This window comes from Asparagus officinalis, chromosome 10 (genome assembly GCF_001876935.1).
Source record: "Asparagus officinalis chromosome 10, Aspof.V1, whole genome shotgun sequence".
In the NCBI taxonomy this organism is placed as follows: domain Eukaryota; kingdom Viridiplantae; phylum Streptophyta; class Magnoliopsida; order Asparagales; family Asparagaceae; genus Asparagus; species Asparagus officinalis.
In genome coordinates this window covers 69,803,777-69,820,619 of record NC_033803.1, presented here as the reverse complement: position 1 = coordinate 69,820,619, position 16,843 = coordinate 69,803,777, and the positions used below count along the sequence as shown (strand labels likewise).

At 39.2% G+C, this 16,843-nt stretch overlaps 1 protein-coding gene across 1 annotated transcript; it reads left to right on the top strand.

Annotated features, from left to right (window-relative positions):
• LOC109824883 (glycosyltransferase family 92 protein Os08g0121900-like) lies at positions 7 to 2,544 on the top strand. Its single transcript, XM_020391511.1, is given in 3 exon segments — positions 7 to 149; positions 810 to 2,281; positions 2,283 to 2,544. Coding segments are annotated over 3 exon segments (1,644 nt in total). The 5' UTR covers positions 7 to 10; the 3' UTR covers positions 2,316 to 2,544.

Here is a 16,843-nt window from a genome sequence, read left to right as displayed (position 1 = left end):
CGTAGAAGCCATGAAGGGCCATCGAAAGTGGAAGAGGAAGCCGCCCCTCAACTCCTCCTCCTCCTCCTCTTTCTCGTCGTTGTTCTTTGTTCTCCTCTGCTCCGCTCTCTTGTTGGCTGCTGCTTTCTCGACCTTTCGTCTTTTTGGAGGTAATTTCAAGCTTTGCCCGTTAGTGATTTTGCATTGGAAATACTTGAATTAGTTGGTTTATTGTCTTAAAAATGGGATTTTGTTATCTGGGTGTTTGTTGTTTGGTTGGGATTCTCGGTCTTGAGACCATTCTGTGAGTTGGGTACGTTCTTTTTTTGACTGCGGAATTGGGTTGAGTTCATCACTCGTTGAACTTTGCTGAAGAATTGAAGCTTGCCCATTAGTGATTTCTTATTGAGAAATCTGAAATTAGCTGGGTTTTTTTTCTCAAAAATTGGATTTTTTTTGTCTGTGTGCTTCTTGTTTGGTTGTGGTTCTTGTTCTCGAGATCTTTTATCTGAATTAGGTTTTGTTCTTTATTCTTTTTTAAGGAAAGAATTTGGGTGGAGTTCATCAGTCAGTGGAGTTTTCTGTTTGATAACTGTCTTCTTCGATTTTCACATTTTTGTGGATTTTTTTTACCTTTTAATTATGCATAGATTTCGTTCAAATTTATTCTTAACTTAATTTTCAAGAACATATTACAGCCGATTTAATCTCCTACTTTCAGGGTGAACATTTGATTTAAAAAAAAATTAGTTTCAAGAATTCTCTCTGTTCTCAACCAATGTAATCTAATAACAAGTTTCTCTGATTCTTGTCTGAAAATTCTGCAACAGTGTCGTTCAAGCCAGTCCTGACCTCCACGTGGCAGTCTCCAGCTCTCAATGCTATCTCCTCAGAGCAGCCATTGCTTCTTCAGAGACCTCCCCCTCCCCCTCACCCTCACATCAAAATCCAACAAGCCATTTCATTCCCTGACTCAATCCTCTTCTTCATCAAACCCTCATCAACAATCCCAAATTTGAACGGCCTCAACTGCCTTTATCAGCACCCACATTCATCTCTAATCCCCAATCTCAGCCTCCCCGCAATCTCTTCTTCCATTAAAAACTTCTTCGTTCGTTGCCCTCTCCCTCCTCAAGGCTTCTCGGCCTCTCTCTCAACCCCTCACTCGAAATCTCTGTCCCCTGTTAAGCCTCTGAATTGGGATCATTTGGTCTACTCTGCAGTGCTTGATCGTCGAGGTAACACGACTGTAGTCTTCGCCAAGGGGCTCAATCTTCGCTCTGGGAGATTATCTGACGCAAATCGATATGAATGTGTCTTTGCCTTTGATTTCCGTAAACCTATATATGCACTCACTACTACTTCAGTTTCTGCTGCTCAAGAGGTTTTTCGATGCAGAACGCCTCCAAGTGTTCTGAATAGAGTGACTCTCAAACCCCCATTTGTGTCTATTAAGACTAGAGGTCGTGGCTCGATCACTTTGCCTACGATTGCACGCCCTGAAATACTATCGAGTCTAAAGAGGAAGAAGCATGATATGTGTGTATGCACTATGGTCCGCAACCAAGCGCGATTCTTGACCGAATGGATCGTGTATCACTCTAAAATTGGTGTTGAACGTTGGTTCATCTATGATAACAACAGTGACGATGATATTGAAAATGTGGTCAGCTCAATGAAATCAGTTAGTTTGCACCATTGGCCTTGGATTAAGACTCAGGAAGCAGGGTTCGCTCATTGTGCACTTCGTGCACAGGATTCTTGCAATTGGGTTGGATTCATTGACGTCGATGAGTTCTTGTATTTACCAAATAATTCGACATTGCACGATTTGCTTCGCAATTATTTGCAAAATCCTTCAATTGGAGAGCTTCGAGTTTCCTGTCACAGTTTCGGGCCATCTGGGAGGACGAAAATACCCTCAGAGGGCGTGATCCTTGGTTACACTTGTCGGCTGAATGCACCAGAGCGACACAAATCGATCATTCGCCCTGATGCACTGAATCCTTCGTTGATCAACATTGTGCATCACTTTCACTTGAGAGAGGGGATGGAGTATGTGAATTTGGACAGTAGGGTTATGGTGATAAACCACTACAAGTATCAAGTATGGGATGTGTTCAAAGAGAAGTTCTACAGGAGAGTGGCTACTTATGTTTCAGATTGGAAAGATGAGGAGAATGTGGGGTCCAAGGATCGAGCTCCGGGATTGGGGACGAAGGTGGTGGAGCCTCCTGATTGGTCGTCGAGATTCTGCGAGGTCAATGATACCGGGCTCAGGAACTGGGCGTTGCAGGTTTTTGGCAGATTCTAACACTGAGATTCTTCCTTGGTGATTGAGAGGATACACTGATTTCATTCATCAAAGTTCATCATACAGACACGGGTCTAGGTAAATTGAAAGTTAGTTTTTGTTATCTTTGATGCCATTGTTCTGTCTTTTGATATTATAGATAGATAAGGGAGGCGAAATCAATTCTTTTTGTATATAAAGGTACAAATAAAGTCGTTTAGAGCATTGAAGGTCAGATAGCTACCAATTGAATGGAGATAGTTGTATTGTTGCATACAGACCCTGTAAGAGTTCTATTGCTGCATATAGTTGGCCTGAGTTTAAAAAAAAAAAAAGAGTCTATTGTTGCAGTTAGACACCCTGAAAAAGGTAAGAAACAATTTCACTCAGGGGGTCTATCCGCAACCGTAAAACTACAGGGTTAGCAAGTTCAGTCTGGCGATAGTACAGGGGGCTATCCTGAAAATGAGCCTTCTCTTTATTGTGCTTACTACGTTACTTCTCTTTATACACCTGTAACTAGTTCTCATCATAGTTTTTCATATTTGTTGTTGTTATGTTCTTATCGTGTTGTGATCGTGATCTGATATTCATTGAAAGTTAATTTATGAACCCCGTGGGTCTCTTTGAGCGTCAATTCTGTTTTCAGGATAAAGAAAAGATGCTATACCTACCTCAATGTGGTCCTCAAAGAATCTCTAGCTTCCTCATGATCCTTAATTAATCACATGCTAACTTTGCTGGCTGAAAGTTAAAAGATGATTGCTTGCTTTCTCCAAAAGAAATTATTCCCCCTGAAGAAAAATTTAATCTTATCACCCTTCCCTGATCCTCTCCCTCTCTATCTGGTAGTTATCCATTGCAAGTTCTGGCAATGTGATTTTGATGGTCGCCGTCAACTTTCACTTTGTTGTGAATTGGTTGGTTGTTTGACTTTTAACATGAAGGAAAGCTTTTGGTTGATGATTAAAAGGGAATTAACATCTAATTAGAACTTTCCTTTCCCCTATATGACTAGTATTTGACCAACTAGAGGGGTTAATTTGAAACAAATTATAAGAGTTGGGGGGACCTTATAGCAATTCCAATGATTTGACGGACTAATTTTAAAACAACTTAAGAATTAGGGGGATCAATAGCATTTTCAGTGATTTTAGAGGCTAATTTCAAATATTTGGATTAGTTTGTATCTTCCCATGTGATTGTAGGACCTTTATATAGAGTTTGTTACAAGCAATTGCCAAAATATTGTCTTTTCAAAGCTAGGCGACACCATGTTTTTGTCCTGCTTTTGAGGGTTCTATTCTTCAATTCAACAGTAATCTATGGAATAATTATTTTCTTGATTTAATATGAAAGGAAGTTTTATTAGCAACATGACTAAACAAATGTGATCAAAATGATAAACTATGAAGCATTCCGATATTTAAAAAAAACAAAAAAAAGAGCAATTGACTCATGAAAACTATAATTATGCAGCAAACTTTGCTTAAAGAGTCAAGTCTACGTTAAATAATTAGTATAATTTAGTGCATTCTGTCGGTACTTTGCCCTTTCTTTACTTTGCCTTGTCAGCACATTCTTAACTCTAAAATCATTCTGATATTACCGTAAAGCAACGCCAATCATTTTTAAATTTTCAGGACACATTGCTTGATTTATTATGGCCTTGTTTTTTTAGAGACTTTGTTGTTCATTTCATTATGTACTCCTTAATAAAGGTAAGGAGAATTGATTTCAATTGTTCGAAAAATAATAATTAATAATGTTGGAATTGAAAATTAATGCCTTAGTTTTAAAGATAAAGTGCTACTTTTGAGACTTGTAATGTAAAAAAGCTATCTTGGATGAGCATGAAATTTGGAAATTCATGTGCATAAGTTTCAAAGCTTCGTTTTGAAGTCTACGTATTGTTTCTTTCCAGCAAAGCAGTCTAATTTAGGTCTATTTATTATATAACCTGAGGTCAATCAAATTTCAATGAAGTTATTGATTCTAATTTAGACTGATTTTGAGTGATACAGAAAGAATTTAGTTGGACTAATGAGAGAGAGAGAGAGAGAGAAGAAAAGAAAAAGGAAACATAACAATAGTATTAAATTAACCGAACCTATAAAGAGCTCTACTATAGGAACCTAAAATATAACACCAACAGCGAGGACACGTGAGGTGTCCCTCTCCTATTGTATAATGAGCTGGCAATCATTAATACTGGCAATCATTAATGATGACCAGCTCATTATGCAATAGGAGGGGGACACCTCACATGTCCCTCATGTTGGTCCCATATTTTGGGTCATTGGGGAATTTTTCATTTAGGGCCCCCGTTTGGATAATAGAAGTATTAGAAGTAAGAAGTAGGTTATAGAAGTAACTTTCAAAGTTATGAAGTAGGAAGTAGTGGAAATAGCATTTTTTTGTTTGTTTCATATATTTTTAGAAGTAATAGAAGTAGAACTTCTTCCTCTTCATTTACTTTTTTTGTTTGGATAACATTTTAAAAATATTACTAGGAAGTAATTTTATCAATGAAAAGTTGTTAGAAGTAACTAATAAAGGAAATATTAATAAAAAAATTATTTATGTCCTAATTAATATGCATTCCAACTACTTCCGAGCTACTTCTGAGTATTGAGGATTGGAAAAATATTTTGGAAGTAAGCATGACACGTAGGCGCCACATAAGCATTTAGGGAAGTATTAGAAGTAAGTTTTCAGAGAACCAAACACACTTTTTTGCTTGGAAGTAGCAGAAGTAGCTTTTACTTCTTTTACTTCAGCTACTTCACAATTACTCTCGGAAAATGTTTCAGTTGATTAAAGTACCTTAAGCTTTTTTCTGTTGAGAGAAGTTGTAGTTCATTCAAGGAAAAAAAGGAGGGTAAAAATCAAAAATTTTAATCACATATGAACAATTTGAAAAGCTAATTTGTTAATGTAACTAAGCCAGCTAACCTTAAAAATTGATGGTAGGCACAAAATACAAACACAAAGGATGGATGACGACAAGCTCATTTGAGCTGTTAACATACGGGAGCAACTTACTCGTATTTTTTTTTTTAATTTTCTCTCGGAATTATTATTGGAAGAAGGCTGGAACTGGTTTCCATATGTGTACAAAATTAAACATCCATGTTTATAACTTTTTATACTTTGGTTAGTTCTAGGTTGTTCCTTCCTCTTTCTATAACCTTTTTTTTAAACATAGAAAGTAGAAGTAGGATTTCATATCTTTATGACATAATCTTCAATACTATTTGCTATACGATCGAGAACCAAAAAATATTAAGAGTCATCGTTGACCCTAATGTTTTTAAAATAATATGTCCTTTCAAGAAAAACTATTTAAACATTAAGGCCCTGTTTGACAACAGGCTAATAGAAGAGTTAAGATGACTTAACCCCCAACGTACTCCCTCCCCCCATCCCCCAAAAAAAAAGAAAAAGAAAAACCAAGGCCTAATTAAATCTCACGTGAGGTATAAGTGAAAGTTAGCTCGTTGTTTGTCGGGCTAACTACTATGTGTGAAGAATTACATTAGTACCCTTGAGTTTCATTTGTACTCATTATTTATTATTATATTCATCTTAAAATGAAATAGAATACACGTGACAAGTTATGTCGATTTCATCTCCGCTAAAATTTTCCAACGTAACAAACTTCATGGGATGTTCTTCTTGGATGGGATCCCTGCTCTTCGGAGGATATCATACAAGACATCTCTGACTAAGTCGTGCCTGTATATATTATACTTGGTTAATAGCATTTATTCTAGATTTTTTTCCTTACTCTTTCTCATTAATACTTTTTTTTGGGAGATTTCTGTAAATATTTGCTTAGTTGCTTTGTTGTTGGTAGGAAATGCGGTATGCAATATTTGTTATAATTAATTAATTGCAAATTGAATATGACTAGTTATATTTCTTAGATATATATTATTAACTCCAAATCCGATGGAAACGGCAGGATTTGTAGATCTTATTACAACTTTGAGTTGCAATTAGTAACTTGATGACATGATATTAATTTTTATTTTAGGGGTTTTTGTTTTTAGACCTATTTGTTTACTCAACTTTACCATTAAACCCAAGCATTATTACTTGTATCTTTAAGCCCAATTCTCTTTTTGTATTTATTTTTAAACCCAATCTCCAAAATACAATACTTAAATCACCTGTATTTATACAGAAACAGGGTAAAGTCCCCAAAATACCCCTTTCATTAGCCCCATATAAACCCAATTCTCTCTCCTCATTTGCCCCTTTTTCAATTTCAGCCCTAATTGAAAAACGAAAACCTCCCTTCTCAACACCGTCGTCGTTGCCGTTGCCCGTCGCGTCTCGCCGCGCGCTTCGGCGCGTTCCCGTCTCGCCTATCGTCGTCGCTCCGTCGCCGGTCTCCTTTGCTGTTGCCGTCGCCCGACTCTGTCGCTCGGAGCCCATCTCCCTTCGGCCTGTGTAGCCTCTCTGTGTGCGTGCCGTTCGTGGTGCCTGGAGCATCCACCGGCTCTCCGAGCTCCAGGTGCTGCTCCGTCCTTCAAGGTGTCGACCGCGACTACCTCTGTAGCACCATTGACATCATCCAGTGCCTTCCCGCCACCTGCAAGCTCCCCTAAGTTACCTCTAGTAAGATCTTCTGCCCCGCCTTTTTCTTGTTTTTGGTTTCTTTCTATGGTTGGATGATTTTTATTCTTGATGCAAATGTTAAAGGCGCTAATTAAGGATGGAATGAAGCAACACCCGAGGAATAAAAATGTCGTTTTTTTTCTCTTTTTTCCCGGTTCTTGCTTCTTTCTGAATGTTGTTAGGCCTCTAGTTGAAGTTTAAGTATGAAGTGAATAAAAGCTTAACCTTGATTTTGCTCTTTTTTTTTGAAATCTCGCTGTCACTGCTACTTGAAATGTAGGCTTAAGGCCTTCGATTTTGTTTGGGAACTAACTGAGAAGATGAAATAACATTTCAGAGTGGTAAGAAGGATGCTAACGGCATATTCGGCAAACTCCCAAAATGGAAAGCCAGTTGCTGAAGGTATATTTTTCATAAGTGTAACGTTCATTGAACTTGTATATTCAGTCTATTGTTCTTTTGGTCCGCTTATATTTTGATTTCAGGATATCAACGTGATCCTCAAGCTATATTCCCCGGATGCTGGATACCAAATGTGATATGCAAATTTTGTGTGTGTATAAATATATGTTTGGAAATTGATTTGTAAAATATTATTCTCAGTTTGTTATTGTAGGCTGTCTAAAAATCACAATAGATAGCTTATCCCCCATTAAACACCGATGATGGAAGTTACAATCTGACGACTTCCAGAAGGCTACAATTTGAAGACTTTCACGTAGATCGCTGAAGGTTACAATCTGACGACCTTCACGACAACCGATGAGAGCTCTAGTTCAACAGCATTCACAATCAACATCGGGAGTTACAATCTGACGACTCTCATATTCTCAAGGAGCCAAGACGAAGATTACAAGACAATGATCTTTGCAACGCTATGGCAAAAGAGATTACTTGTTGATAATCTCTCCAAAGTAAGACGCGGAACTCATCACCGCGCTCTAAGACCAAAACGCGGAGGTCCTCCCCGTGTATCAACACCAAAACGCGGAGGTCCTCCCCGTGTGTCAACAGTAAAACGCGAGGGTCGAACCCACGTTACAATATCAAAACGCTAGAGTCAGACCCGCGTTACAACATCAAAACGCTGGGGTCAGACCCGCGTTTTTTAATGCCCAGCGGGTATCCAACTCCACGTCTCTAGTCTAAAATACGGAGTTAGGATCCTGAATGCCAATATGGGCGTTTGACTCATTCAAACATGAGCTGAACGGTTCCAAAACCGGTTCCCATGATTTGTGGGCGGTTACACCCCACTTAGGAGTGATTTAAGGGGCGGTTACACCCCCTTAATTCCCTATAAAAGCGAGTAAACTCAACTGAGTTCGGGGTTGGCTTCTTGGGTCCGGAGTTCAAGGCTTTTCCGGCTGGCTTTTTTGGAACGGAAGAGTAAGCAGCAGAGGCGAATTCTTGGGAGATAGAAGATTTGAATCATATCTAAAAGATCAAATCTAAGAGGATCCTTCAACAACAGAATATCGGCTTGATCATTAACCGAATCTTCGGTTCTAACAACTCTATTCACAGATTTCTAACTCGTTCAGAGTTCTTAAACTCGTTAAAGAGTTACCCATAAAACTTTTCACAGAAGTTCATCGTTCCCACGAGATAAAAGACGGTCGGATTGTCAACAGAGAGCAATTTCGACGCGAGCAATCGAAGGAGGCACTCTATCGCTACCTTGAAGAACCCAGTTTTAAACAAAGGGGAAAACCAAATTCGTTTTCCTCTCTTTTGTAATCAGATTGTAATCGGAATCAAAGAAATACAAGTCAATTTTCTTTTGTTCTTTTCATTGCAATTTTTCCAACATACAAAAGATGGCGACTCCGCTGGGGACTAGCTTCTCTGATGAAGAAGTGGTGGCGCAATTCGATGTTCATCTCACTGGAACAACCATCGAAACTCTCGTGGTAGAGTTTGATCAAGCCAAGTTTGAGGAGGCTATCTCCTCCGGATCCCTTAGCCCCAAGGCTATGCGTAAGATCCACAAAGTCTCTAAGGAGACTAAAGCTCCAGTTGTGGCCGACTCATCAAAGGGCTGTCTACCCTGGGGGTTGCACTGTTCATACAGTCCCCTCTCTGAAGGAGAAGACTTAGATTCGGCACAACTCCAAGAAAGTCAATCCTCCAACCAACGCGTTTGTGAGCCTAAACGCGACCCTGAGCCCAAACATGAGCTTCGCGAGAACCAGACTGAACGTGGCCCTCAATGGCGCGTTTTACAGCCAAAGACCCTCATGTCGCCAAACCAAAATGCGACCCTCGCGTTTCAAGTGCCAAACGCGACCCTCGCGTCCTAAGTTCCAAATCCAATACAGAAGTTGGTGTATACCGTGGAGCGAGACCCCCGAATACTCTGCGTAGCGCGACTAGATTGAGGGGCGGATATAAGAAGTTCATGGATTCAAGGTATCTAAACCAGATTCATGTCCACCAAGAACCAGTCCTGTCTAATCATAGACTGGGGGTTCCAGTTCAAACCTCACGATCAGTGAGTAATTCCCCTCGAATCTTTACAACAGATTTCAGAGAGTTCATATCGAGAGAAAGACTGATGCAACAAATTATTCGTTCATTCCAATGTGAACGACTGATCCCTACGGTCCTCTCGGGACCCCAATGCTACTCATATGCGGCCAAACCGTCGATATTCAACCGACCAACGAACGTTGTTTTGCCTAACCAACGACGACGTTCGTACAAGAAGAAGTCTCCAGAGACCGAATATCCTGAGGTCACTATCAATGTGATCGGTAGAGGAAAAGCCTCCGGTCCTAGCTCTGATGACTCTGAGACAAGTCGTTCACCGACCGTTAGAGAAATTGCTAATGAGTTTGAAGGGGTCTACCGATACACCCGGACTCGAACAAGAGCCATTCCTCCTATCAACTATCGGAGTTTAGCCAGGGGAACCAATTCCAATGATGAACACTCAGCCATTGCAGAGTCCCAATCATCAAGCTCTTTTGTTGAACATGAGAGCTCCGCTTATATGACGGGAAACCATGAAGATCTCGCAAAGAGGCTTGATGAGCAAGAGGCCATGCTCAAATCTCAGCAAGAGGCCATCAATGAACTCATGGCCCTGTTGACTCAAATAGTCGCAGATACGGCCAAATCTCAGAAGACAGATTCGCCACCTAGGCAAGAATCCTCCCGGAGAGGAAAAACGTCTTCATCCCGACCTCACACAAGCAAAGGGAAGGGAAAAATGGTTGATGACACGGCTTCTGACCAAGAAGCCCACAACCTGGAATCTTCCTCTGATGAAGGAAGAGAGACGGAGTATGAGCAAAATCCTCAGTCGGCTAAAATCGAGGAATTGGAAGCCCGACTAAATGCCAAAAGCCGAGGGAGTTGTCAGCCCCTACCCTGCCGAATGGGATGCAGCCCCTTATCCTCCAAAATTTGAAGTCCCGACGCTACAAACTTTTGACGGCACGGGATCACCGAACCAACATATTTATCATTTTAAGTCACAGACTGGGAATGTAATATCAAACGATGCCATACTGGCTCTATTGTTCATTGGCACCCTTAAGGGAGTTGCTTTTGAATGGTTCAGGAAACTACCTGCTGGATGTATCCAAAGGTGGGCAGATTTAGAGACTCTTCCTGTTAAGATTTTTTGAAGAGGATACAGAAGTCTCCATCCATACCCTTCTCGCCACTAAGCAGAAGAAGAGGGAATCCGTCAAAGCCTTCGTCAAAAGGTTCCGAACCATGGCTCTCCGGTGTTCGTCAGGTATGACACAGTCTACTTTAGTAGAGACCTGTCGACACAACTTGCAGACCGACCTCCTAGCCCGAATCGGAGTTGCAGAATGTCGTTCTTGGAAACAACTAATCTCTCAAGGCGAACAGGCACAAAAGATTATTGCCAGGATCAAAGCTGAAGAACAAAGTAGGCAGGATCAACCTAAGCAATCGGACCAAGCCCAACCTTCTCCTGAGCAATCGGACCAAGCCCAATCTCCTCAGTCAGAAGGGGAAGATACTACAATCACTGAAGCTAATCCTCTTCAGTAGGATGTCGGGTCTCTAATAACTATCACGTTAACAATTACCTCTGATAGTCAAACTCATTAGATAGTGGCCTACTCATTTTTCCCCGTGCACTTGTTCAAGACTGGGGGTTGGTTTATTTATAGTTCATTGGATTATGAGTAATAAAGTTTCTGAGTTGTTATGTTTAATAGAATACCTCTGTCAACCACAAAATCCACAAAACTATCACGTTAACAGTTATCTCTGATAGTCCATCAATCTGCCAATCCACTTCAATAGGAGGGCAGGTCCACAAAACTATTATGTTAACATCTACCTCTGATAGTCCCTCAACTTGTCAATCCTCTTCTCAATAGGATGACAGGTCCATAAATCTATCACGTTAACAATTACCTCTGATAGTCTATCAATCTGCCAATCCTCTTCTCAATAGGATGATAGGTCCATAAATCTATCACGTTAACAGTTATCTCTGATAGTCTATCAATCTGCCAATCCTCTTCAACAGGATGACAGGTCCATAAATCTATCACGTTAACAGTTAGCTCTGATAGTCCATCAATCTGCTAATCCGCTTCAATAGGATGGCAAGTCCACAACTATCACGTTAACAGTTACCTCTGATAGTCAAACTCATCAGATAATGACCTACCTGGTGATGTGACTCTATTCCGACTTCATGGATAGTGCCTCACTAGGTGATGTGCCTTGTCTACCTCTTTTTTATTCCCATGCTAAGTCTTAATCAAGACTGGGGGTTGGTTACTTGGAATCCATTGGATTAAGAGTAACGAATCTTTCACATCGTCGAGTTAACATTACACTTCTGACGATCATCATCCCCACAGAGTATGCATTCAACTCGCATTACTCCTAATTTGTCATGTTAACAACATACACCTCTGACAATCAACTTATCAATCCTTACCAATAGGATGATAGGTCCTTAAAATTGCACAAATCGCAATCTTCCCCAGCAAGACACTAAGTCTTCAAAATCTTATTCAAATCACAAACATCAAAATTTATCGCTTTTGATGATAAACTCATTTAGCAAGTTTCCCCAGCGAGACGCTAATTCCTAAAATCTTGTGCAAGTCACAAGAACACATTCCTGTCAAGTTAACATCAAACCTCTGACAAAATCCACTTATCAATCCTCTTCAATAGGATGATAAGTCCACAAAGTTGCTCCGATCGTAACAAATCCCCGACCAAATCAACTTATCGACTCTCTTCAATAGAGCGATAGGCCCACAAATTCTCTTGTCACGTTAACACCAAACCTCTAACAAATCAACTTATCAATCCTCATCAATAGGATGATAAGTCCACAAAGTTGCTCCAATCGCAACACAAATCTTGTCACGTTAACACTAAACCTCTGACAAATCCACTTATCAATCATCGTCAATAAGATGATAAGTCCACAAAGTTGCTCCGATCGCAACACATTCCTGTCACGTTAACATCATACCTCTGACAACCCACTTATCAATCCTCTTCAATAGGATGATAAGTCCACAAAGTTGCTCCAATCGCAACACAAATCTTGTCACGTTAACACTAAACCTCTGACAAATCCACTTATCAATCCTCGTCCAATAGGATGATAAGTCCACAAAGTTGCTCCAATCGCAACACAAATCATGTCACGTTAACACTAAACCTCTGACAAAACCCACTTATCAATCCTCATCAATAGGATGATAAGTCCACAAAGTTGCTCCAATCGCAACACAAATCCTGTCACGTTAACTTCAATAGAGCGATAGGCCAATAAAATACTGTTAGGTTAACATCACACCTCTAACAGTCAAACCCTCCCTAATGAACTTGTTAATCCTTTTTCAATAAGAATAGCAAGTTTTCATTATAAAATCCCCAGCGGATTAAAGATTTTCTGGAATTATCCTAGTGATAGTGAAGAAAATTTCTGAATTTCACTCTAAGTAAAAATTCATGCCAAGTTAATACTACACCTCTGGTACTTCTAATTTTCTTTCAGTGTTTCGAGTGAAAATATAACACAGGAAGAAATAGTAACAAAGTCTACGTATTCAACATCGTAGCAGGTTGTTATTAATAACACCAGAATTCATGCCTTACACGCATGGGGGACTTTATCTCGATCCCAAATTAAAGATAAGTCTACGCCTAACACGCGTTGCCGGTTAGTCTTTTGCCGTGAAAAGGACACCAAAATCCATGCCTCACACGCATGGAGAATTTTATCCCGAATCCTAAGTAGGGATAAGTCAACGCCTAACACGCGTTGCCGGTTAGTCTTTCACCGTAAAAAGGACAAGTCTACGTATTCAACATCGTAGCAGGTTGTTATTAATAACGCCGAAATTTATGCCTTACACGCATGGGGGACGTTATCTCGATCCCTAATTAGAGATAAGTCTACGCCTAACACGCGTTGCCGGTTAGCTTTTTTCTGTAAAAAATAACAAAGTCTATGTATTCAAAATCATAGCATCGAGTCTAAGAGAGTTCATTCTCTTAGCATAACGTTACATGTGGAACGGATTCAAATAATTCACATGCTAGCCCGACTCAAACGGTAGTCGGTAAAGGCTTATCAAATCCGTTGATGGCTGAGGGTTTGCCAAAAATCCTATGCATGTTCGTAAATCCATTAGCTTAATGGATGTGAGCCGAGACTTGAAACGAATAAGCTGAATACAAGTCTCAAAGACTTAGTCAAAAATGCATGAAAGTCACCTCCGCATCGAAACGCCGAGGACAGACTCACGTCACAAAACCGATAACGCCAAGGTCATAGCCGCGTTTTAAGTCAAAACGCTGAGGTCAGACCCGCGATGCAAAAACCAAACGCTGAGGTCAGACACTGAGGTCAGACCCGCGATGCAAAAACCGAACGCTGATGTCACACCTGTGTTCCAAATTCAACATGCAAGGGTGAGACCCGCGTCTCAAGTTCAAAATGCAGAGTCCACCCCCACATTCCAGAAGCAGGATTATGGCGCATACCTTCACACAGGTCCTACATGGCAAATCCCTTAAACCAAGATACCTTCGAAGCGAGTGCAGAGAACGACTCCTTTACAACAAGGAATCAACAGCTCCAGGATCAGAGTTGAGATCCAAAGTATTCCAAAAATTGATGAGAGTTCTAGTTCAACAGCATTCACAATCAACATCGGGAGTTACAATCTGACGACTCTCATATTCTCAAGGAGCCAAGATGAAGATTATAAGACAATGATCTTTGCAACGCTATGACAAAAGAGATTACTTGTTGATAATCTCTCCAAAGTAAGACACGGAACTCATCACCGCGCTCTAAGACCAAAACGCGGAGGTCCTCCCCGTGTATCAACACCAAAATGCGGAGGTCCTCCCCGTGTGTCAACAGTAAAACGCGAGGGTCGAACCCACGTTACAACATCAAAACGCTGGAGTCGGACCCGCGTTACAACATCAAAACGCTGGGGTCAGACCCGCGTTTTTCAATGCCCAGCGGGTACCCAACTCCGCGTCTCTAGTCTAAAATACGGAGTTAGGGTCCTGAATGCCAACATGGGCGTTTGACTCATTCAAACATGAGCTGAACGGTTCCAAAACCGGTTCCCATGATTTGTGGGCGGTTACACCCTACTTAGGAGTGATTTAAGGGGCGGTTACACCCCCTTAATCCCCTATAAAAGCGAGTAAACTCAACTGAGTTCGGGGTTGGCTTCTTGGGTCCGGAGTTCAAGGCTTTTTTAGCTGGCTTTTTTGGAACGGAAGAGTAAGCAGCAGAGGCGAATTCTAAGGAGATAGAAGATTTGAATCATATCTAAAAGATCAAATCTAAGAGGATCCTTCAACAACAGAATATCGGCTTGATCATTAACCGAATCTTCGGTTCTAACAACTCTATTCACAGAGTTCTAACTTGTTCAGAGTTCTTAAACTCGTTAAAGAGTTACCCATAAAACTTTTCACAGAAGTTCATCGTTCCCACGAGATAAAAGACGGTCGGATCGTCAACGGAGAGCAATTTCGACGCGAGCAATCGAAGGAGGCACTCTATCGCTACCTTGAAGAACCCAGTTTTAAACAAAGGGGAAAACCAAATTCGTTTTCCTCTCTTTTGTAATCAGATTGTAATCGGAATCAAAGAAATACAAGTCAATTTTCAAATTCGTTTTCCTCTCTTTTGTAATCAGATTGTAATCGGAATCAAAGAAATACAAGTCAATTTTTTTTGTTCTTTTCATTGCAATTTTTCCAACATACAGTTATACTGAAAGTATTGTTCTCAGTTTGTTACACTGAAAGTAGATAATGAAAGTTATTCTCAATTTGTGTTATGTGCTGGTTGATGATTGTTGCTATTATGAATGTTATGTTCTTCATAGGTTAACTATATAGCATGCTATTATGTGCTGGTTGATGCTGGTTGAAATATTTTAATTCCAAGGCTCGCGTTTTTGTCTTGGAAGCTGAAAGCTCAAAGGTTTGTAAGCTACATTTCAAGTTATAGCATGAAACCTGCAAGTATAGCACGTTATCATGTAAGTATAGCGCATTGTCTTGTAAGTATAGTATGAAACTATGTAAGTATAGCACGTTATCCTGTAAGTATAGCACATTATCCTGTAAGTATAGTATGAATTCATAAAAAATACTAAAATTTGTTACTTTTGATAAAATGTTAGTTAAATGAGGTTTTGTACTTAACCACCAATTAATTTCACATTATTATTTCACACTAATTTTCTCATTATTATTCATGAGTTCATAAAAATTAGTTAAATTTGTTATAAATGATGAAATTTTAGCTAAATTTGATTTTAGTATAGAATGATAACCTGTAAGTATAACATGAAATACATTACTTATAAGTATAGCACGTTATCCTATAAGTATAGCGCGTTATCCTGTAAGTATAGCACATTTCTTGTAAGTATAGCATAAAACTCTATAAGTATAGCACGTTATCCTGTAAGTATAGCACGTTATACTGTAGGTATAGCATGAATTCATAAAAATTATTAAAATTTGTTACTTTTGATAAAATGTTAGTTAAATGAGGTTTTGTAATTAACCACCCATTAATTTTACATTATTATTTTACATGATTATTTCACAATAATTTTCTCATTATTATTCATGAATTCATAAAAATTAGTTAAATTTGTTATAATTGATGAAATTTTAGTTAAATTTGATTTTAGTATAGAATGATAACCTGTAAGTATAGCATGAAATACATTACTTATAAGTATAACACGTTATCCTGTAAGTATAGTGCGTTATCCTATAAGTATAGCACATTATCTTGTAAGTATAGCATGAAACTATGTAAGTATAGCACGTTATCCATTCTTCTAAATAAAGAACATGAAGAAATTATTGGTCAAATATTTCTCATATTTAACTTAGTCAAGACGAAAATTGTGTCTTTCTACATGCATAAAGAGGCTTTTGCATAACATAATATTGGTTAGTTACTCTAAAATATTATCCTTCATCATATTATTGCATATGCATAACTATATTTTCAAGCTGGATCGTAGTTATGTAAAACAAAATTAAGAATTAGTGCTTAACACAAAATACAATTTCACAGGAATCCAAAAGTCCTCACAAGATAACTAACATGGCAATTAGTGCTCAACCAAAAACATAATTTCAAGTGAACGTAATAGTCATTAGAACCACACAAACTGTAATACTTAGGGGAGATTATTGGTTGGGACAAATTGGGGCCAAGTGGGAAAATTATTCCAATGGAACAATTTTACCCCTTTGGGATATTTTGAGTGGGGTAAAGTGGGATAAAGTGGGATAATGGGATAATTTGAGCCTTTGATTTGACAATTCATGTAGGATAATTGATGATGTGACACCTTATTAAAATATAATTTTATCTATTAATTACTTCTAAATTAACTTATCCAATTGATTTAGTATATT